General features: G+C 54.4%; 1 protein-coding gene across 2 annotated transcripts in view; it reads left to right on the top strand.

Annotated features, from left to right (window-relative positions):
- The window catches only part of sapcd2 (suppressor APC domain containing 2), a 48735-nt gene extending 27508 nt beyond the window's left edge, over positions 1-21227 (top strand). Inside the window, exons 5-7 of one of the 2 annotated variants that reach the window (XM_072488088.1) lie at positions 7989-8090; positions 12493-12618; positions 20517-21227. In XM_072488088.1, the coding sequence (XP_072344189.1) occupies positions 7989-8090; positions 12493-12618; positions 20517-20645 (357 nt within the window). In that variant the 3' untranslated portion in view covers positions 20646-21227. The remainder of the gene's footprint in view (positions 1-7988; positions 8091-12492; positions 12619-20516) is intronic. The other variant, XM_072488089.1, reaches the window with a different exon arrangement.
- The last annotated feature ends 2322 nt before the right edge of the window (positions 21228-23549 follow it).

The following is a 23549-nucleotide window of genomic DNA, read 5'->3' as shown; positions in this document are numbered from 1 at the left end:
ATCTCTGTGCAGTGACTGAAGCACAGTGACGCAAACCAAACTCCTGGCACATTTCCTGCTCTTTGTATAAACTTTGAGGAATCTATTTTCTGCTTTGAGTACAATTAGCAAATCATTCTGCTGGTTTGAGATGTGTTTTTTCTCGTCTCCCCATCTTTCTCTAAATCTATCATCGAACCCTCCTCCTGCCTGTAACCTCCCTTAAATACATCAATAATATTCACTTCAGACGCTCCCTGTGGGAGGGGGGTTCCACATTCTCACCGTTCTCCGCATAAAGTGGTTTCTCCGGGATTCTACATACGAACGTATGAGCTCGGAGCACCAGGCCCCTCGAGCCTGCTCCGCCATTCAATAAGGTCATGTCTGATCTGATTGTGACCTCAACTCCACATTCCTGCCAATCCCCGATAATCTTTCACCCTATTGTTAATTAAGACTCTATCCAGTTCTGCCTTAAAAATATTTAAAGACTCTGCTTCCACTGCCTTTTGAGGAAGAGAGTTCCAGAGACTCACTACCCTCTGGGAGAAATGTCCTCATTTACATTTTAAATGGGTGACCCCTCATTTTTAAACAGTGACCCCTGGTTCTAGATTCTCGAACAAGAGGAAACATCCTCTCCGCATCCATCCTATCAATACCCCTCAGCATCTTAAAGGTTTCAATCAAGTCGCCTCTGACTCTGATAAACTCCAGTGGATACAAACTTAAACTCTCCAACCTTTCCTCACAAGACAACCCGCCCTTTCCTGGTATTAGTCAAAGAAAGTAAAGTCGCCAAAGTCCCAGATGACCATAGGCTGCTTTCCCCCTTGAGAGGGAGAGCCGATAGGTGATGATTAAACCGGAGGGTCAACACGCCTCCGGTGAGGGTCAAGGTTGAAAAGGCGTGGCCTTCATGAAAAACCTGAGCCGGTACGGGGATTGAACTCCCACTGTTGGCCTCATTCTGCATCAGAAGCCAGCTAACCATCCAACTGAGCGAAACCGACCCCCTGATTAGTAAACCGTCTATGAACGCCTTCTAACGCATTTATATATTTCCTTGAATAAGGAGACCAATACTGTACACAATACTCCAGATGGGAGGCATGGTGGCACAATGGCTAGCACTGCTGCCTCACAGCGCCAGGGACATGGGTTCAATTCTAGCCTTGGGTGACTGTCTTTGTGGAGTTTGCATGTTCTCCCCGTGTCTGCGAGGGTTTCCTCCCACAATCCAAAGATGTGCAGGTTTGGTTGATTGCCCATTCTAAGTTCTCCCTTATAAATGTTAGGTGGAGTTGTGGGGTTACAGGGATAGGGCAGGGGAGTGGGCTTGGGTAGGGTGCTCTTTCAGAGAGATTGAGTACATTTGATGGGCCGAATGGCCTCCTTCTGTACTTCTGTAGCAATTCTATGTGGTCTCACCAATACCCTGTACAACTGAACCATAACCTCCCTTACTTTTGTAATCAATTCCCTTTGCAGTAAACAATGACATTCTATTAGCTTTCCTAATCACTTGTTGTACCTGCATACCAGCTTTTAGTGATTCATGAGCTAGGACACCCAGATCCCTCTGCATCTCAGAGCACTGCATTCTCTCACCATTTAGATGCTATGCTTTTTGTATTCTTCCTGCCAAAATGGACACTTTCACATTTTCCCACATCGTTCTCCATTTGCCAGATTTTTGCCCTATTACGATCCTGGAACATTCCCCAACAGTGGCTAGGAGACCGGACAGAAACCCCAATATTTTATTTTCATTTTGTAAGACTGTGAGGAAAGGGATACCCCACTCCAGGAGTGATTTCACACAAAATAGGGATATGGACATTAAAACAAACTTTATTGCTGACACACTATTAAAATCTTTAACATCACACCAGAAAATAGCTTACAATTACCACTTAAACAATACTACTCAACACTGAATACAATACCCTTAATTGCTATCTTTATTCCCACTTAAACAACAAGAAAATAGACCATCTCAGCTCTCAATCCACCTTAAATACCAATGATACAGAGGAATACTTGCTTTACAGAGTTACTGTTTGAGAAACAGATCTCTTGACAATGCTTTAACGAATAGATCTGACTCCGGTCTGACAAGTCTGCATTGCTTTAAATACCGTTAATCTCTTTTAACTAACCTACAGTGAGAACAAACTGCCTTACTTGCTCTCCGTTTCAGCCAGATCAGACCTGAAAAAAGCTTTCTCAAAATACTTGATGCCTTAGTTCCACCCAGCAATTACATCATGTCACTCAATAATTACCTCCCAGGGAATCCCCTTAATCAAAGCACAATTGCATCTTCCCAAGTTTTTACGATAGTTAATTGTGCCTCAGGCTCCGAAAAGCTTTGTCGTCTTTCAAACCAAGATTACTTTAGAAACATGAATGCAGCAGTCAAACACACTGACCCAGGCTTTTAACCCTTCACTTCACCAAATACTTGCAAAACAGTATATCCAAAATCCTACCTTCATCACAGTCCACTCACTTCACCTCTCTATCTTGTTATGGGCCAGGGTTTAGAGACTCCAAAGTGTGTCATGGAGTTCACCTGACCGACAACTTTTAATAGATTGTGGTATGGGGAGCACACGGCACACTCTACAGGTGTGGTACAGCAGAAATGGAAAAGTATTTTTTTAAAGCAAAACAATGCTTATTCTATGAACTCAAGTTAACCATGTTAAAACATACAGTGAACATCTTAGCAACCATTAATTCAAATATTCAAATACAACCCCCAAAGAATACAACACTAAGTAATCCTTTAAGCTTTCCTTTTAACATCCATAAGACGTAAAACACCTTATACCAGAAGCACATCAGGTTAAAGTCACTACTGTTATTAGTTTTAAATCACCAGGATCGATTTACAGATTTTAGATTACAGAGAGACTCTAATACACCTTCTGGCTGTGACTGCAGCTATCCAGCTCTGAAAACGAAACTAAAACACACCCTGCAGCAAACAGCCTAAAACGAAAGTAAAAAGCTGACAGACAGCCCAGCTCCACCCACTCTCTGACATCACTGCAGTAATAAACACCCATTTCTTAAAGATACTCTCACTACAGATACTTATACACACACCCATTTATAACCCCCCATTTCCTAAAGGCACTCTCACATGACAATCTCCCTTTGTAGCCAACCTTTTTCGCAACTTACTTTCCTACCTGCTATTTGTGATTTTTATCGATGACTTGGATGATGGAGTTGAAGGTTGGGTTACTAAATTTGCTGATGACATCAAGATTGGTGGAGTAGTGGATAATATGGAGAGCTGTTGTAGGCTGCAAAGAGACATTGATAAGATGCTGAAAAGTGGCGGATGGAGTTTAACCCTGATAAGTGTGAGGTGATTCATTTTGGTAGGACAAATGTGAATGCGGATTACAGGGTTAACGGCAGGGTTCTGAAGAATGTGGCGGAGCAGAGAGATCTCGGAGTTCATGTCCATAGATCTCTCAAAGTTGCCACCCAAGTGGATAGAGCCGTGAAGAAAGCCTATAGTGTGTTAGCATTTATTAACGGGGGGATTGAGTTTAAGAGCCGTGAGGTTATGCTGCAACTATGTCTTTTGGTCTTATTCGAGGAATTAAGGGCTATGGAGAGAGAGCGGGTAAATGGAGTTGAAATCAGCCATGATTGAATGGTGGAGTGGACTCGATGGGCCGAATGGCCTTACTTCCGCTCCTATGTCTTATGGTCTAACTGTACAAGACCCTGGTTAGACCACATTTGGGGTATTGTGTGCAGTTCTGGTCACCTCATTATAGGATAGGAAGGATGTGGAAGCATTGGAAAGGGTGCAAAGGAGATTTACCAGGATGCTGCCTGGATTGGAGGGTAGGTCTTATGAGGAAAGGTTGCGGGAGCTAGGGCTTTTCTCATTGGAGCAAAGGAGGATGAGAGGTGACTTAATTGAGGTGTATAAGATGATGAGAAGGAGAGTTAGAGTGGACGTTCAGTGATTTTTTCCTCGGGTGGATGTAGCTGTTACAAGGGGGCATAAGTATAAGGTCCAGCGGAGATTCACACGGATGTCCCCAGGAATGGTAGGCCTAACATACGATGAACGTCTGAGGATCCTGGGATTATATTCATTGGAGTTTAGGAGGTTGAGGGGAGATCTAATAGAAACTTACAAGATAATGAATGGCTTAGATAGGGTGGATGTAGGGAAGTTGTTTCCATTAGCAGGGGAGATTAGGACCCGGGGGCAGAGCCTTAGAATAAAAGGGAGTCACTTTAGAACAGAGATGAGGAGAAATTTCTTCAGCCAGAGAGTGGTGGGTCTGTGGAATTCATTGCCACAGAGGGCGGTGGAGGCCGGGACGTTGAGTGTCTTTAAGACAAAAGTTGATAAATTCTTGATTTCTCGAGGAATTAAGGGCTATGGAGAGAGAGCGGGTAAATGGAGTTGAAATCAGCCATGATTGAATGGTGGCGGGGACTCGATGGGCCGAATGACCTTACTTCCGCTCCTATGTCTTATGGTCATATGGTTCATGGTGGAAGATGATAGGAGGGATGTCAGAGGTAGGTTCTTTACTCAGAGTGGTTGGGGTGTGGAACGCACTCCCAGCTATGGTAGTTGTCGTATTAGGTACACTGGTATAACACTGGCTGCAACTGGATGCAGCTTAGATCAAAAAGATTCTCCAGACCTTGAAATTAGTTCAATCAGGTTTATTGAACTAATAGCACAGTTCTCTGTGAGTTCGACTCTGCTAACTTAAGTGTGGTTACTCTGAACCAGACTAGCTCTTAGCCACGTGGTGGGGGTGTGAGATTGTAACAACACCCTTGACTGACACTCTAGATGTTCATCAATGGAAAGAGGCAGAGTGTGAGTGCCTCGTGTCTTTTATAGTCAGATCCCACCCCTGAGTGTCCTGCCTGCTTATTGGTCATGTCCTGTTCACTGTGTCCATTAGCTGCTTGTTTGTGCCTGCCTGTATATCATTATGTGTGCGTCTGCATATCATGACATCTCCCCTTTTTTTATGTTTGGATGACATATGTGAGTGTATTTACAAGAATAGGCCAATATTGCATATGTACATGTAAAAACCGCTGTCTAATGCGAGAACATAGAACATAACAAACAAAACAAATGTTCATAAGTCCAGTCTCTGTGGCTTGCATCTGATCCTGGTCGACCGCCGGAGAGGTGGTGGTGGGGACGACAGCGCCTTGATGGGTGGGATTGAAGCCCATCGTGAGTCGAGGTACCAGGAGGTGGCAAAACAACAGAAGGAAACGGAGAAGAATGTGGTTGCGGGCAGGCAACTTTGAGTGCAGTGCCCGTCTGTTTCGTCACACAACAGAACCATCAGCCAGACACACAGAGCGGGGGAGCAGCCTGTCGAACAGGTTCGATTCCTGGCTCGGGTCACTGTCTGTGCGGAGTCTGCACATCCTCCCCGTGTCTGCGTGGGTTTCCTCCGGGTGCTCCGGTTTCCTCCCACAGTCCAAAGATGTGCAGGTTAGGTGGATTGACCATGGTCAATTGCCATCCGTGTACTGGGTTACGGGGATAAGGTGAAGGTGTGGGCTTAAGTAGGCTGCTCTTTCCAAGGGCCGGCGCAGACTCGATGGGCCAAATGGCCTCCTCTTGCCCTTCTGAATCCACCTAACCTGCACATCTTTGGACTGTGGGAGGAAACCGACACAGACACGGGGAGAATGTGCAAACTCCACACAGACGATCACTCAAGGTCAGAATTGAACCCAAGTCCCTGTCGCTGTGAGGCAGCAGTGCTAACCACTGTGACACCGGGCCACAATGTAGTCTGAACTTAACTTTAATCTTTATCTAACTGGTGCTGAAACTACATGTTTGCAGCGAAGAAGAGGCCATTCAGCTCTTCGTGTCCATGCTGTCTCTCTTCAAGAGCAACTTGGTTAATCACATACCCCCGCTCTTCCCCAGTGGCCCTTCAGTTTTTCCCTTTAGCTAATTATCCAATTCTCTCTGAAAGCCACAACTAGCTTTGTCCGTCCAGTGTCTCAACTGGCTCCTCAGTCACTATGACTTCAGCAGCATCTTCCTGAATAAGACACGCAAAGCATTCTTTTAATGCCTCCAACATTCTTCCTTTTCCACACACACATCCCCCCCCTTTTTAGTCCATAATCAGCCGCCGCCGCCTCTGACAAGATCCTGTTACTATTGAAATACGGACAGAAAACTTTTCAATCCGTTTTTATGTCAGCTGCCAGTCTCTTCCCGTACTCTTACTTTGCTTCTCAATTCCATTTACCTTTCATGTTTCCCCTCTGAACTTTCTATAACCAGGCTGGTTTCACCTCTGTTCTCATCTTGACATCTGTTCTATGCATCTTTTCCTGTTCCACCGCAGTCTCTCACGTCATCCAGGGAACTCTGGATTTGTTTGCCCTACCTCCCTCACTGCAATATTCCTCGATTGTACCCAAGTAATCTTTTTTTATAAGGACAGCCCATCAATCTTTGATTCCAGTTTAATTGGGTAAAATACGTCCTCATCCCATTGACATCGGCTCTGACCGAAGGAATCATTTTTCCTTGTCCTGCACCGAGCCAACCGAAACTAAAACAAACCGCCCCTGACGTGTCCCCCCCCTTGACATTTAATCTATTTGATCCATTACATTCCCCAGAACCAGATCCCGAAATCTTCTTTTATCATTGGGCGGGAGACACATTGATGTAGAAAATTCTTCTGAACGGTCCTGGGAATGTTTGATGGGGACAGTGTAGAGGGAGCTTTACTCTGTATCTAACCCCATGCTGTACCTGTCCTGGGAGTGTTTGAAGAGGACAGTGTAGAGGGAGCTTTACTCTGTATTTAACCCGTACTGTACCTGTCCTTGGAGTGTTTGATGGGGACAGTGTGTAGAGGGAGCTTTACTCTGTATCTAACCCCGTGCTGTACCTGTCCTGGGAGTGTTTGATGGGGACAGTGTACACGGAGCTTATCTATGTCCCTCTGTAACTTGTAACATCCTTTCGCACTGTCCACAACTCCACTGACTTTAGTGTCATCTGCAAATTTACTCTCCCATCCTTCTACGCCCTCCTCCAGGTCATTTATAAAAATGACAAACAGCAGTGGCCCCAAAACAGATCCTTGTGGTACACCACTAGTAACTGGACTCCAGCCTGAACACTTCCCATCAACCACCACCCTTTGTCTCCTTCCAGCTAGCCAATTTCTGATCCAAACTGCTAAATCTCCCTGAATCCCATGCTTCCGTATTTTCTGCAGTAGCCTACTGTGGGGAACCTTATCAAACACTTTACTGAAATCCATATACACCACATCAACTGCTTTACCCTCATCCACCTGTTTAGTCACCTTCTCAAAGAACTCAATAAGGTTTGTGAGTCACGACCTACCCTTCACGAAACCGTGTTGATTATGTCTAATCAAATTATTCCTTTCCAGATAATTATACACCCTATCTCTTATAAACCTTTCCAAGATTTTGCCCACAACAGAAGTAAGGCTAACTGGTCTATAGTTACCGGGTTGTCTCTACTCCCTTTCTTGAACAAGGGGACAACATTTGCTATCCTCCAGTCTTCTGGCACTATTCCTGTTGACAAAGATGACTTAAAGATCAAAGCCAAAGGCTCAGCAATCTCCTCCCTAACTTCCCAAAGAATCCTAGGATAAATCCCATCCGGCCCAGGGGACTTATCTATTTTCACCCTTTCCAGAATTGTTAACACCTCCTCCTTATGAACCTCAAGCCCTTCTAGTCTAGTAGCCTGAATCTCATGTGCCACTGTCCTCACTGTGCCCGTTGCCCTGACAATGGAGTTGTCCGTGGAGTGTTTGCAAGGTTACAGCTCCTCTGAGTAGGATGAGATGGATTGTCAGTTCAGGCTGCCTTTGGTGTTTCTCTGCCGAGAGCTGAATCTCGAGTTGTGGATTGAGGACTTGAGTGCAGAGCAGGGATCACTTTTTCTTCATCTCCTCCTGCAGGGCGCCGATGCTGAGGGAAACTCGGTCCGATTGGAGCAATTACTGTCCAAGCTGCAGGAAGTGAAACGCTGCCTTGCTGACCTGACTTCCTGTTCTGCTAAGGTCAGTTCTGGTGAAATAATCCTCCCTGCCCCCACCTCACCCTCGCCCTGACCCTCCCTCCTGCTTCCTACCCCCCTAACCCTCCCATCACCAATCCCTGGATCTGTGCTCTGTCCCTGAGCCGCAGATTATCTCTGCATTGACTGTATCTGTGTCGCAGCAAAGCTCTCCCTCCCCTTCCAATTGCTCACTTCCCCAGGGTGCTGAGGTTAACTGCTAAGTTTAGCTGCTGCATCGTGTCTTCGTGCACCTTGCCCACTTAGAACCCATCTGAGAATCTAACTGATGAGTGATGGCTAACTATTTGACTACTAGCATCCCTGTGCGACCTACTCCATTCACCAGTGAGGAGATAGCGGAATGGGCTCTCAGAAGAAATAGTACAGGACGTGGTGAAGATTCACAGGATATGTTGGAATGGAAATCAGCTGGATATGATATGAATAGGTTTGAGGGGTGGTGGCAGCCGAGGTTTAATGTAACACATAAACCTCCCTGTTTGATCCTTCCCAATCACGTTGGAGTCCCAAAAGGAGGTATATGCTTTAAGAAACAGAAAACAAATGTGACTCATCCAGTAGGTGCGAGTCAGTGTAATCAGACCTTGAATTGGCAACCCCCCATAAACAACATCACAGCTAAAGGAATATTCACCTTTGATTGGTCAGGAATTGAAAACCAAACTAGTGGAGGCTCCTGGAAAGGGGAACCAACTAGACTAATGATGACTGATAGAAAAGGAAACCTGACTGCATATAATGGCACACCTTTTATCTATGGCCATAAGGCGTATCCTTGGTTACCAGAAAATTGGCATGGCTCCTGTTATTTGGGATACGTAGTCCCTTATGTGCATCATGTCCAGCAATTACAAGATCATCCCCATCACAAGACAAAACAATGGGCACAAATGATGGGAAACTCAGAAAAAATCGATAATCTGGTAGATCACATTCATTGGGCAGCACGGTAGCATAGTGGTTAGCACAATTGCTTCACAGCTCCAGGGTCCCAGGTTCGATTCCCCACTGGGTCACTGTCTGTGCGGAGTCTGCACGTTCTCCCCGTGTGCGCGTGGGTTTTACTCCGGGTGCTCCGGTTTCCTCCCACAGTCCAAAGATGTGCAGGTTAGGTGGATTGGCCATGCTAAATTGCCCTTAGTGTCCAAAATTGCCCTTAGTGTTGGGTGGGGTCACTGGGTTATGGGGATGGGGTGGGAGTGTGGGCTTGGGTAGGGTGCTCTTTCAAAGAGCCGGTGCAGACTCGATGGGCCGAATGGCCTCCTTCTGCCCTGTAAATTCTACTACAGGCATTGCAGCAGTGCTGACCTTTCTGTCTCAGTGAGCTGTTGTCAGTGAGCTCTGGGTTGTATGGGCCTCTGATACTTTTCCGTGTGCACTCGGCGGTTGTTTCCGTCCGACACAGATGCTTTGGGCCCCTCAACTCCCGAGTGTTTGAGTCCGAGAATCGCTGAGTGCCCCTGGGAATGCCGCGCACCCATGTTGAGCAGAGCGTTCAACAGCGAAGTGCCCGGTGACTGCGGTGGCGGCAGGTGGCAGCAGTGGGTCAATTCGCCACACCTCCGGGCCCAGGAAAGGAATCGAGGACCGTGGGATGGTGCTGACCGATTGGTGAAGAAATTGCAATCTCTCTCAGCTGAAACGTTAAACTGAACTCCCCCACCTGCCCGGTTGGGTGTAAAGGATCCCATGGCAATATGTCAAAGAAGAGCAGGCAAGCAATCCCTCGTGTCCTGGTCAATATTTATCCCTGAATCATCAGCTATCTGTGGTTCTGTGGGAGGTAGCTGAACGATTGAATGTTGTGTTTTCTGCATGTGAAGAGTGACTAACAGCAAAAATAATTCACTGCTCCAGAACCTTTACAAGGTGCTGAGCTTGTGAAAGGTGCGATGGAGAATGTTAGTCCATTCACCAGAGTCCAGATCCCTGTGGGTAAATGCTGATGAAAGGAGCCCACCCCCAGATGACCAGCCTCCATTCGAAGTGTTGCTGAAAGACTGGGTTAACAAGAAATAGTTCTTCCATGTTTACGGTTAAGATACTCGGCAAGAAATTCATTCTTTCTCCTTTTCTTGAGATGGACTGGGTAGACGGGACAGTGTAAGGTGAGCTTCGCTCTGTCTCTAACCCCGTGCTGTACCTGCCCTGGGAGTGTTTGATGGGGACAGTGTAAGGTGAGCTTCGCTCTGTCTCTAACCCCGTGCTCTACCTGTCCTGGAAGTGTTTGATGGGGACAGTGTAGAGGGAGCTTTACTCTGTACCTAACCCCGTACAATACCTGTCCTGGGAGTGTTTGACGGGGACAGTGTAAGGTGAGCTTCCCTCTGTATCTAACCCCGTGCTGTACATGTCCTGGGAGTGTTTGATGGGGGAAGATCTTATGAGGAAAGGCTGAGGGACTTGAGGCTGTTTTCGTCAGAGAGAAGAAGGTTAAGAGGTGACTTAATTGAGGCATACAGGATGATCAGAGGATTAGATAGGGTGGAATGTGAGAGCCTTTTTCCTCGGATGGTGATGTCTAGCACGAGGGGACATAGCTTTAAATTGAAGGGAGATAGATATAGGACAGATGTCAGAGGTAGGTTCTTTACTCAGAGTAGTAAGGGCGTAGAATGTCCTGCCTGCAACAGTAGTGGACTCGCCAACACTAAGGGTATTCAAATGGTCATTGGATAGACATATGGACGATAAGGGAATAGTGTAGATGGGCTTTAGAGTGGTTTCAGAGGTCGGCGCAACATCGAGGGCCAAAGGGCCTGTACTGCGCTGTTATGTTCTATGACAGAGTAAGGTAAGCTTCCCTCCGTATCAAACCCGTGCTGTACCTGCCCTGGGAGTGTTTGATGGGGACAGTGTAGAGGGAGTTTTACTCTGTATCTAACCCCGTGCTGTCCCTGTCCTGGGAGTGTTTGATGGGGACAGTGTAGAGGGAGTTTTACTCTGTATCTAACCCCGTGCTGTCCCTGTCCTGGGAGTGTTTGATGGGGACAGTGTAGAGGGAGCTTTACTCTGTATCTAACCCCGTGCTGAACCTGTCCTGGGACTGTTTGATGGGGACAGTGTAGAGGGAGCTTTACTCTGTATCTAACCCCGTGCTGAACCTGTCCTGGGAGTGTTTGATGGGGACAGTGTAGAGGGAGCTTTACTCTGTATCTAACCCCATGCTGTACCTGTCCTGGGAGTGTTTGATGGGGCCAGTGTAGAGGGAGCTTTACTCTGTATCTAACCCCGTGCTGAACCTGTCCTGGGAGTGTTTGATGGGGACAGTGTAGAGGGAGCTTTACTCTGTATCTAACCCCGTGCTGAACCTGTCCTGGGAGTGTTTGATGGGGACAGTGTAGAGGGAGCTTTACTCTGTATCTAACCCGTGCTGTACCTGTCCTGGGAGTGTGTGATGGGGACAGTGTAGAGGGAGCTTTACTCTGTATCTAACCCCGTGCTGAACCTGTCCTGGGAGTGTTTGATGGGGACAGTGTAGAGGGGGCTTTACTCTGTATCTAACCCGTGCTGTACCTGTCCTGGGAGTGTGTGATGGGGACAGCGTAGAGGGAGCTTTACTCTGTATCTAACCCCGTGCTGTACCTGTCCTGGGTGTGTTTGATGGGGACAGTGCAGAGGCAGCTTTACTCTGTATCTAACCCCGTGCTGTACCTGTCCTGGGAGTGTGTGATGGGGACAGTGTAGAGGGAGCATTACTCTGTATCTAACCCCGTGCTGTACCTGTCCTGGGAGTGTGTGATGGGGACAGTGTAGAGGGAGCTTTACTCTGTATCTAACCCCGTGCTGTACCTGTCCTGGGAGTGTGTGATGGGGACAGTGTAGAGGGAGTTTTACTCTGTATCTAACCCCGTGCTGTACCTGTCCTGGGAGTGTTTGATGGGGACAGTGTAGAGGGAGCTTTACTCTGTATCTAACCCCGTGCTGTCCCTGTTCTGGGAGTGTTTGATGGGGACAGTGTAGAGGGAGCTTTACTCTGAATCTAACCCCGTGCTGTACCTGTCCTGGGAGTGTTTGATGGGGACAGTGTAGAGGGAGATTTACTCTGTATCTAACCCCGTGCTGTACCTGTCCTGGGAGTGTTTGATGGTGACAGTGTAGAGGGAGCTTTACTCTGTATCTAACCCCGTGCTGTCCCTGTCCTGGGAGTGTTTGATGGGGACAGTGCAGAGGGACAATGTCTGTAATTTCTTGCGATTGTGTTTGATTGACGAGCATGCTGTTTGCTGTGAATTGGGAAGTTGTGGGAAGTGCGACTTGTCCAGTTTGTGTGATCCTGTGACAGCTTTCCCCTCTCTCTCTCTCTGATGGTTGGATGGTGACCGTAATCTCTCGTTCTGTAGTGTCTGTGTGGTTTCAAACACTGATCTCCTGTTTGACAGAGATTGGCGAGATCGTCCACCGCAGTAAATGTGCCCGAGTGCCATGCCCAATGCAGCATTCCGGCTCGCGGGAACACTCCACAGGTGGTCCTCATGCTGAAAGAGCAAAACCGGCAGCTCACCCAGGTAAAGTGTCAGCATCGGGAAGTGGGCCATTCAGCCCCTTGAGGCTACTCTCCGTTTCAGCTGGATTTGGGCGGATCCGTATCTTGCCTCATATACTTTCACACCCTCATTAACATCCGCCAATCGCTGATGTGAAATCTCCAACTGCCCTTCGCCTTCACAGCTTTTGGGGGACAGAACAGCTTGGGTCACTGTCTGTGCCGAGTCTGTACGATCTCCCAGTGTCTGCGTGGATTTCCTCCGGGTGCTCCGGTTTCCTCCCATAATCCGAAGATGTGCAGGTTAGGTGGATTGGCCATGCTAAATTGCCCTTGGTGTCCAAAACAAAAAGGTTGGGTGGGGTTATGGGGATAGGGTGGAGACATGGGGTGCTCTTCCAATGGCCGGTGCAGACTCGTTGGGCCGAATGGCCTCCTTCTGCACTGTAACTTCTATGATTGCCACTCGGGTATCGCCTCCAGTCCCCCCTGAATAGGGCCTGACTCTCATTTCAGGTTCTGCCCCTCCCCCTCCGTTAGCCTCTTTCATTATTATTTTTGTCGCTGCTGAATTGGTGAGGTTTAAACCAGAGCTCTATACAACTGGGACATAACTTACACCCTGTGTATCGCAGCCTGTTGAGATCAAAGCTAACATTCCCTGAGCTTCTCCAATTATTAATTTTGTACCTGCTCAATTGTTGTTGTTTTTTTTTCTTTACTTAGGCCTGTAAATCATTGCTCATCCACAGTCCAGCTTCTCCCCACTCAGAACAATTCCCTGCTCCATCTCTTATTGTTCAAAATGAATGAGCTCACACTTTGACCCAATAAACCCCGGCTCCCACAGTTAGACCCAGTCCCTTTGTAACCTGCTGTTCTCGTCCACACCAATTACTGACTCCTAACTTAGCGCTGTCAACAAACGTCAATATACAACTCTCTGTATCGACAGACAACTCTCTGTATCGCCAGACAACTCTCTGTATCGCCAGACAACTCTCTGTATCGCCAGACAACTCTCTGTATCGCCAGACAACTCTCTGTATCGCCAGACAACTCTCTGTATCGCCAGACAACTCTCTGTATCGCCAGACAACTCTCTGTATCGCCAGACAACTCTCTGTATCGCCAGACAACTCTCTGTATCGCCAGACCACTCTCTGTATCGACAGACAACTCTCTGTATCGACAGACAACTCTCTGTATCGACAGACAACTCTCTGTATCGACAGACAACTCTCTGTATCGACAGACAACTCTCTGTATCGACAGACAACTCTCTGTTTCGACAGACAACTCTCTGTTTCGACAGACAACTCTCTGTATCGACAGACAACTCTCTGTATCGACAGACAACTCTCTGTATCGACAGACAACTCTCTGTATCGACAGACAACTCTCTGTATCGACAGACAACTCTCTGTATCGACAGACAACTCTCTGTATCGACAGACAACTCTCTGTATCGACAGACAACTCTCTGTATCGACAGACAACTCTCTGTATCGACAGACAACTCTCTGTATCGACAGACAACTCTCTGTGTCGACAGACGACTCTCTGTGTCGACGGACAACGCTCCAGTCCGACATACAAATCATTTATAAATACAGTGAAACCCTACAGCTCCTGATACCTCGGGAACACCACTATTCCCATCTTGCCTACATGAAAACATCCTCATTAACCCTACACTCTGTCTCCATATGGGAACCAATTCCATTTTTATAAATTTAGAGTACCCAACTCATTTCCAATTAAGGGGCAATTTAGTGTGTTCAATCCACCGAGCCTGCACATCTTTGGGCTGTGGGGGCAAAACCCACACAAACATGGGGAGAATGTGCAAACTCCACACGGACAGTGACCCAGAACCGGGATCGAACCTGGGACATCAGCGCCATGAGGCAGCAGTGCTAACCCGCTGCGCCACCGTGCTGCCCCCTACCTAGGAATCAATTTCTGATCCAAACCAACAGGCTGCCTCCAATTCTATCCATTCTCATTTTTGACTTCAGTCTCCTAAATGGAAATTTGTAGAATGTCTTCTGGAAGTCCACATAAATAACATTGAAAAGACATTCCTTTATTTACCATAACATTTACCTCCTCAAAAAAATTTGAATGGTTCACTGGACATGAGTTACAAATCCACTCGCTCTCTCTGATCAAATTATATAGTTCCGTCGCTCTGTCCTTAATAACAAATTCCAGTAACTGCCCCAGAATTGACCTTTTGGATATAAGGCGCCTCATTTCCCAGTTTCCCTCTTCTGGTTCAGCTGAAGTTTATGGTGTATGATTATGGAGATGTCAGGCGAGTTTTTGGAGAATTGGAATAATTGACTGTGGCGTTTATAGAGACAGAGGAGATGGTTGATGTGATAGGTGGAGGGAGGTGATGGTGGGGAGCCGGAGCGCTGTGGCTGCGTCTAGCCGGGGCTCAGTGGCTGCGTCTAGCCGGGGCTCAGTGGCTGCGTCTAGCCGGGGCGCCTGGCTGCGTCTAGCCGGGGCGCCCTGGCTGCGTCTAGCCGGGGGGCCCTGGCTGCGTCGAGCCGGGGGGCCCTGGCTGCGTCGAGCCGGGTGGCCCTGGCTGCGTCTAGCCGGGGGGCCCTGGCTGCGTCTAGCCGGGGGGCCCTGGCTGCGTCTAGCCGGGGGGCCCTGGCTGCGTCTAGCCGGGGGGCCCTGGCTGCGTCTAGCCGGGGGGCCCTGAATGCGTCTAGCCGGGGGGCCCTGGCTGCGTCTAGCCGGGGGGCCCTGGCTGCGTCTAGCCGGGGGGCCCTGGCTGCGTCTAGCCGGGGGGCGGCACGCTCTGGCTGCGTCTAGCCGGGGAGCTCTGGCTGCGTCTAGCCGGGGAGCCGTGGCTGCGTCTAGCCGGGGCTGCGTCTAGCCGGGGAGCCCTGGCTGCGTCTAGCCGGGGAGCCCTGGCTGCGTCTAGCCGGGGAGCCCTGGCTGCGTCTAGCCGGGGAGCCCTGGCTGCGTCTAGCCGGGGCGCCTTGGCTGCGTCTAGCCGGGGCGCCCTGGCTGCATCTAGCCGGGGGGCGGCACGCTCTGGCTGCGTCTAGCCGGGGAGCCCTGGCTGCGTCTAGCCGGGGAGCCCTGGCTGCGTCTAGCCGGGGAGCCCTGGCTGCGTCTAGCCGGGGAGCCCTGGCTGCGTCTAGCCGGGGAGCCCTGGCTGCGTCTAGCCGGGGGGCGGCACGCTCTGGCTGCGTCTAGCCGGGGGGCGGCACGCTCTGGCTGCGTCTAGCCGGGGAGCTCTGGCTGCGTCTAGCCGGGGAGCTCTGGCTGCGTCTAGCCGGGGGGCGGCACGCTCTGGCTGCGTCTAGCCGGGGAGCCCTGGCTGCGTCTAGCCGGGGAGCCCTGGCTGCGTCTAGCCGGGGAGCCCTGGCTGCGTCTAGCCGGGGCGCCCTGGCTGCGTCTAGCCGGGGAGCCCTGGCTGCGTCTAGCCGGGGAGCCCTGGCTGCGTCTAGCCGGGGCGCCGTGGCTGCGTCTAGCCGGGGCGCCGTGGCTGCGTCTAGCCGGGGCGCCGTGGCTGCGTCTAGCCGGGGCGCCGTGGCTGCGTCTAGCCGGGGCGCCGTGGCTGCGTCTAGCCGGGGCGCCCTGGCTGCGTCTAGCCGGGGGGCCCTGGCTGCGTCTAGCCGGGGCGCCCTGGCTGCGTCTAGCCGGGGCGCCCTGGCTGCGTCTAGCCGGGGAGCCCTGGCTGCGTCTAGCCGGGGAGCCCTGGCTGCGTCTAGCCGGGGAGCCCTGGCTGCGTCTAGCCGGGGAGCCCTGGCTGCGTCTAGCCGGGGAGCCCTGGCTGCGTCTAGCCGGGGAGCCCTGGCTGCGTCTAGCCGGGGAGCCCTGGCTGCGTCTAGCCGGGGAGCCCTGGCTGCGTCTAGCCGGGGAGCCCTGGCTGCGTCTAGCCGGGGAGCCCTGGCTGCGTCTAGCCGGGGAGCCCTGGCTGCGTCTAGCCGGGGAGCCCTGGCTGCGTCTAGCCGGGGAGCCCTGGCTGCGTCTAGCCGGGGGGCGGCACGCATTGGCTGCGTCTAGCCGGGGAGCTCTGGCTGCGTCTAGCCGGGGAACTCTGGCTGCGTCTAGCCGGGGAGCCCTGGCTGCGTCTAGCCGGGGAGCCCTGGCTGCGTCTAGCCGGGGAGCCCTGGCTGCGTCTAGCCGGGGAGCCCTGGCTGCGTCTAGCCGGGGGGCGGCACGCATTGGCTGCGTCTAGCCGGGGAGCTCTGGCTGCGTCTAGCCGGGGAACTCTGGCTGCGTCTAGCCGGGGAGCCCTGGCTGCGTCTAGCCGGGGAGCCCTGGCTGCGTCTAGCCGGGGAGCCCTGGCTGCGTCTAGCCGGGGAGCCCTGGCTGCGTCTAGCCGGGGAGCCCTGGCTGCGTCTAGCCGGGGAGCCCTGGCTGCGTCTAGCCGGGGAGCCCTGGCTGCGTCTAGCCGGGGAGCCCTGGCTGCGTCTAGCCGGGGGGCGGCACGCTCTGTCTGCGTCTAGCCGGGGAGCCCTGGCTGCGTCTAGCCGGGGGGGCGGCACGCTCTGGCTGCGTCTAGCCGGGGAGCTCTGGCTGCGTCTAGCCGGGGAGCTCTGGCTGCGTCTAGCCGGGGAGCCCTGGCTGCGTCTAGCCGGGGAGCCCTGGCTGCGTCTAGCCGGGGAGCCCTGGCTGCGTCTAGCCGGGGAGCCCTGGCTGCGTCTAGCCGGGGCGCCTTGGCTGCGTCTAGCCGGGGCGCCCTGGCTGCATCTAGCCGGGGGGCGGCACGCTCTGGCTGCGTCTAGCCGGGGAGCCCTGGCTGCGTCTAGCCGGGGAGCCCTGGCTGCGTCTAGCTGGGGAGCCCTGGCTGCGTCTAGCCGGGGAGCCCTGGCTGCGTCTAGCCGGGGAGCCCTGGCTGCGTCTAGCCGGGGGGCGGCACGCTCTGGCTGCGTCTAGCCGGGGGGCGGCACGCTCTGGCTGCGTCTAGCCGGGGAGCTCTGGCTGCGTCTAGCCGGGGAGCTCTGGCTGCGTCTAGCCGGGGGGCGGCACGCTCTGGCTGCGTCTAGCCGGGGAGCCCTGGCTGCGTCTAGCCGGGGAGCCCTGGCTGCGTCTAGCCGGGGAGCCCTGGCTGCGTCTAGCCGGGGCGCCCTGGCTGCGTCTAGCCGGGGAGCCCTGGCTGCGTCTAGCCGGGGAGCCCTGGCTGCGTCTAGCCGGGGCGCCGTGGCTGCGTCTAGCCGGGGCGCCGTGGCTGCGTCTAGCCGGGGCGCCGTGGCTGCGTCTAGCCGGGGCGCCGTGGCTGCGTCTAGCCGGGGCGCCGTGGCTGCGTCTAGCCGGGGCGCCCTGGCTGCGTCTAGCCGGGGGGCCCTGGCTGCGTCTAGCCGGGGCGCCCTGGCTGCGTCTAGCCGGGGCGCCCTGGCTGCGTCTAGCCGGGGAGCCCTGGCTGCGTCTAGCCGGGGAGCCCTGGCTGCGTCTAGCCGGGGAGCCCTGGCTGCGTCTAGCCGGGGAGCCCTGGCTGCGTCTAGCCGGGGAGCCCTGGCTGCGTCTAGCCGGGGAGCCCTGGCTGCGTCTAGCCGGGGAGCCCTGGCTGCGTCTAGCCGGGGAGCCCTGGCTGCGTCTAGCCGGGGAGCCCTGGCTGCGTCTAGCCGGGGAGCCCTGGCTGCGTCTAGCCGGGGAGCCCTGGCTGCGTCTAGCCGGGGAGCCCTGGCTGCGTCTAGCCGGGGAGCCCTGGCTGCGTCTAGCCGGGGAGCCCTGGCTGCGTCTAGCCGGGGAGCCCTGGCTGCGTCTAGCCGGGGAGCCCTGGCTGCGTCTAGCCGGGGGGCGGCACGCATTGGCTGCGTCTAGCCGGGGAGCTCTGGCTGCGTCTAGCCGGGGAGCCCTGGCTGCGTCTAGCCGGGGAGCCCTGGCTGCGTCTAGCCGGGGAGCCCTGGCTGCGTCTAGCCGGGGGGCGGCACGCATTGGCTGCGTCTAGCCGGGGAGCTCTGGCTGCGTCTAGCCGGGGAACTCTGGCTGCGTCTAGCCGGGGAGCCCTGGCTGCGTCTAGCCGGGGAGCCCTGGCTGCGTCTAGCCGGGGAGCCCTGGCTGCGTCTAGCCGGGGAGCCCTGGCTGCGTCTAGCCGGGGAGCCCTGGCTGCGTCTAGCCGGGGAGCCCTGGCTGCGTCTAGCCGGGGAGCCCTGGCTGCGTCTAGCCGGGGGGCGGCACGCTCTGTCTGCGTCTAGCCGGGGAGCCCTGGCTGCGTCTAGCCGGGGGGGCGGCACGCTCTGGCTGCGTCTAGCCGGGGAGCTCTGGCTGCGTCTAGCCGGGGAGCTCTGGCTGCGTCTAGCCGGGGAGCCCTGGCTGCGTCTAGCCGGGGCGCCCTGGCTGCGTCTAGCCGGGGGGCGGCACGCTCTGGCTGCGTCTAGCCGGGGAGCTCTGGCTGCATCTAGCCGTGGGGGGCGGCACGCTCTGGCTGCGTCTAGCCGGGGAGCTCTGGCTGCGTCTAGCCGGGGAGCCCTGGCTGCGTCTAGCTGGGGCGCCCTGGCTGCGTCTAGCCGGGGGGGCGGCACGCTCTGGCTGCGTCTAGCCGGGGAGCCCTGGCTGCGTCTAGCCGGGGAGCCCTGGCTGCGTCTAGCCGGGGAGCCCTGGCTGCGTCTAGCCGGGGAGCCCTGGCTGCGTCTAGCCGGGGAGCTCTGGCTGCGTCTAGCCGGGGAGCCCTGGCTGCGTCTAGCCGGGGAGCCCTGGCTGCGTCTAGCCGGGGAGCCCTGGCTGCGTCTAGCCGGGGGGCGGCACGCTCTGTCTGCGTCTAGCCGGGGAGCCCTGGCTGCGTCTAGCCGGGGGGGCGGCACGCTCTGGCTGCGTCTAGCCGGGGAGCTCTGGCTGCGTCTAGCCGGGGAGCTCTGGCTGCGTCTAGCCGGGGAGCCCTGGCTGCGTCTAGCCGGGGCGCCCTGGCTGCGTCTAGCCGGGGGGCGGCACGCTCTGGCTGCGTCTAGCCGGGGAGCTCTGGCTGCATCTAGCCGTGGGGGGCGGCACGCTCTGGCTGCGTCTAGCCGGGGAGCTCTGGCTGCGTCTAGCCGGGGAGCCCTGGCTGCGTCTAGCTGGGGCGCCCTGGCTGCGTCTAGCCGGGGGGGCGGCACGCTCTGGCTGCGTCTAGCCGGGGAGCCCTGGCTGCGTCTAGCCGGGGAGCCCTGGCTGCGTCTAGCCGGGGCGCCCTGGCTGCGTCTAGCCGGGGGGCGGCACGCTCTGGCTGCGTCTAGCCGGGGAGCTCTGGCTGCATCTAGCCGTGGGGGGCGGCACGCTCTGGCTGCGTCTAGCCGGGGAGCTCTGGCTGCGTCTAGCCGGGGAGCCCTGGCTGCGTCTAGCTGGGGCGCCCTGGCTGCGTCTAGCCGGGGGGGCGGCACGCTCTGGCTGCGTCTAGCCGGGGAGCCCTGGCTGCGTCTAGCCGGGGAGCCCTGGCTGCGTCTAGCCGGGGAGCCCTGGCTGCGTCTAGCCGGGGAGCCCTGGCTGCGTCTAGCCGGGGAGCTCTGGCTGCGTCTAGCCGGGGAGCCCTGGCTGCGTCTAGCCGGGGAGCCCTGGCTGCGTCTAGCCGGGGAGCCCTGGCTGCGTCTAGCCGGGGAGCCCTGGCTGCGTCTAGCCGGGGAGCCCTGGCTGCGTCTAGCCGGCGAGCCGTGGCTGCGTCTAGCCGGGGAGCCCTGGCTGCGTCTAGCCGGGGAGCCCTGGCTGCGTCTAGCCGGGGAGCCCTGGCTGCGTCTAGCCGGGGAGCCCTGGCTGCGTCTAGCCGGGGAGCCCTGGCTGCGTCTAGCCGGGGAGCCCTGGCTGCGTCTAGCCGGGGAGCCCTGGCTGCGTCTAGCCGGGGAGCCCTGGCTGCGTCTAGCCGGGGAGCCCTGGCTGCGTCTAGCCGGGGAGCCCTGGCTGCGTCTAGCCGGGGAGCCCTGGCTGCGTCTAGCCGGGGGGCAGCACGCTCTGGCTGTGGTCTAATCATTTGTCTTGTTGCAGGAGGTGAGTGTGAAGAGTGACCGTATTACTCAGCTGGAGCAGGAGAAGTCCGCTCTCATCAAACAGCTCTTTACTGCTCGATCACGCAACCATCACGAAAGCAGCCAGCTCGACTCCACTTTCATCTGACACAAACCAAATTCTGTCTGGGTATGGGCTTCCCCCAGGAGAGCTGCCTGACTGACACTCCCGAGCTACAATCAGCCTCACTCACTCCAGCTTCAGCTAGTCCGGATGGACTGAGAGCAGCCGGCACTTTACAGGCAAGTCCCTTCCTGACTGTCAGTTCACACCTGGACTGGGCCTTCTGTACAAGGCCATCAAAACTGAACCCCACACTTGGTTTGACAGGGTACAAGGAGGTTCTGTCTGTCCATGGTACAGGAGAGGGATGGAGATTGGCTGTGATCCAATCCCTCTCTCTTTCGCTCTGTGTCTTTGTGAAGCCCAGACATTGTTTACACGCACATTTCTGAATGTCTCCACATTGTAGCCTCTCTCTACCTCTCTCTCTATCTCTCTCTCTCTCTCTAAGGCAGGTGATCACAACACTGCCGCGATACACTCCCCCGTTTTGAGTTTACGTTTTGTTATTGTTGTTAGAAACGGTACTGGACGAAACCTCCATCTCCTCATTGGTTGGAGAGACCTCAGGTGGAGATCCTATTGTAATGATCATCTGATTGATAATAAAGTTCCCCTTCCTATCTCTGTGTGTTTGTCAGTATAGATTATTCAGTGGAAACACGCTGCTTCCAGCTTTGGTGCCCGAGGTGCCTGGATTCATGTTGCTGTCAGTTCTGGAATGTCAGAATCCAGATTGAATCCAGTGCAGTAACGAGAGAGCTTTGCCCTGTTGTGGGGCAGTGCCCAGGGTGTGCGGCTCTGCGGAGGGGGCAGTGGCGTGGAAGCTCCGAGGAGGGGGGGACAAATTGTCTGGGACATTGGCACAGCAGAGGGATAGGCCCAGCCCTGCCTCATGTCAGGGTCTCTGGGAGAAGTGGTGTTTTATTATTGTAGGAAATAATTGTTATGGGAATGTTCATCGTGTGGTGGCCTGTTCACTGTCACTTTGCAATTGTGCTGTGTCGATGCGTCAGTCACGCGTCGAGCTGCAAGAAATGCTCCTGATGAAGCTCCAGAATTTTGAGTCCAAAGTGTGATTATTTCAAACTTGTGGGAATGAGAAGACACGACATGGTGGCCGTGGGGTTGTCTGTGAGTAAAAGCCCAACATTTTAAACCAACTGCTGAATTGGATCGAAAAATCAACCCAAAAGAAATAAAACTTTTTGCAGAAATAGTGAAAACCAAATGGAACGCTGCAGTGATAAGCCACCAGTTCGGTTCCTCACGAAGTGCGAGACTAGCGATGCTGTACAGCCGTTTCAGATGTTTAAACAAAAGTGCAGACTGACATTCAGTGAAGAGAAAATGTGGGCAGGAGAGAAAGGGTTAAATTAGTTTAACTGCAGATGAGTGAGAATGATGGTGATAACCATCTTGAAAAGAGCACGGGAGGAGCTGGGCGATTTTAAAAGAGCACAAGAGGATCCCTGACCTGTCTTGGAGTAAGCACACTCTGCCCCCTTCTGGAGTGGAGTAAGCACACTCTGCCCCCCTTCTGGAGTGGAGTAAGCACACTCTGCCCCCCTTCTGGACTGGAGTAAGCACACACTGCCCCCTACTGGAGTGGAGTAAGCTCACTCTGCCCCCCCCCTTCTGGAGTGGAGTAAGCACACACTGCCCCCTACTGGAGTGGAGTAAGCACAAACTGCCCCCTACTGGAGTTGAGTAAGCTCACTCTGCCCCCCCTTCTGGAGTGGAGTAAGCACACTCTGTCCCCTACTGGAGTGGAGTAAGCACACTCTGCCCCCCCCACTTCTGGAGTGGAGTAAGCACACACTGCCCCCTACTGGAGTGGGGTAAGCACACACTGCCCCCTACTGGAGTGGAGTAAGCACACACTGCCCCGTACTGGAGTTGAGTAAGCACACTGCCCATTGCTGGAGTGGAGTATGCACACACTGCCCCCTACTGGAGTGGAGTAAACGCACACTGCCCCCTACTGGAGTGGAGTAAGCACACTCTGCCCATTGCTGGAGTGGAATAAGCACACTCTGCCCCCCCCTTCTGGAGTGGAGTAAGCACACTCTGCCCTCTACTGGAGTGGAGTAAGCACACACTGCCCCCTACTGGAGTGGAGTAAGCACACACTGCCCCGTACTGGAGTAAGCACACTGCCCATTGCTGGAGTGGAGTATGCACACACTGCTCCCTACTGGAGTGGAGTAAGCACACTGCCCATTGCTGGAGTGGAGTAAGCACACTGCCCATTGCTGGAGTGGAGTATGCACACACTCACACGCTGACCCCCTTCTGGAGTGGAGTAAGCACACACTGCCCCCCTTCTGGAGAGGAGTAAGCACACTCTGCCCCCCTTCTGGAGTGGAGTAAGCACACACTGCCACCTACTGGAGTGGAGTAAGCTCACTCTGCCCCCCCTTCTGGAGTGGAGTAAGCACACACTGCCCCCTACTGGAGTGGAGTAAGCACACACTGCCCCCGACTGGAGTGGAGTAAGCTCACTCTGCCCCCCCTTCTGGAGTGGAGTAAGCACACACTGCCCCCTACTGGAGTGGAGTAAGCACACACTGCCCCCTACTGGAGTTGAGTAAGCTCACTCTGCCCCCCCTTCTGGAGTGGAGTAAGCACACTCTGTCCCCTACTGGAGTGGAGTAAGCACACTCTGCCCCCCCTTCTGGAGTGGAGTAAGCACACACTGCCCCCTACTGGAGTGGGGTAAGCACACACTGCCCCCTTCTGGAGTGGAGTAAGCACACACTGCCCCGTACTGGAGTTGAGTAAGCACACTGCCCATTGCTGGAGTGGAGTATGCACACACTGCCCCCTACTGGAGTGGAGTAAACGCACACTGCCCCCTACTGGAGTGGAGTAAGCACACTCTGCCCATTGCTGGAGTGGAATAAGCACACTCTGCCCCCCTTCTGGAGTGGAGTAAGCACACTCTGC

This window comes from Scyliorhinus torazame, chromosome 22 (assembly GCF_047496885.1).
Source record: "Scyliorhinus torazame isolate Kashiwa2021f chromosome 22, sScyTor2.1, whole genome shotgun sequence".
NCBI lineage: Eukaryota > Metazoa > Chordata > Chondrichthyes > Carcharhiniformes > Scyliorhinidae > Scyliorhinus > Scyliorhinus torazame.
Note: the sequence above shows the minus strand (reverse complement) of the source record. Positions and strands in the feature narration are given on the sequence as shown.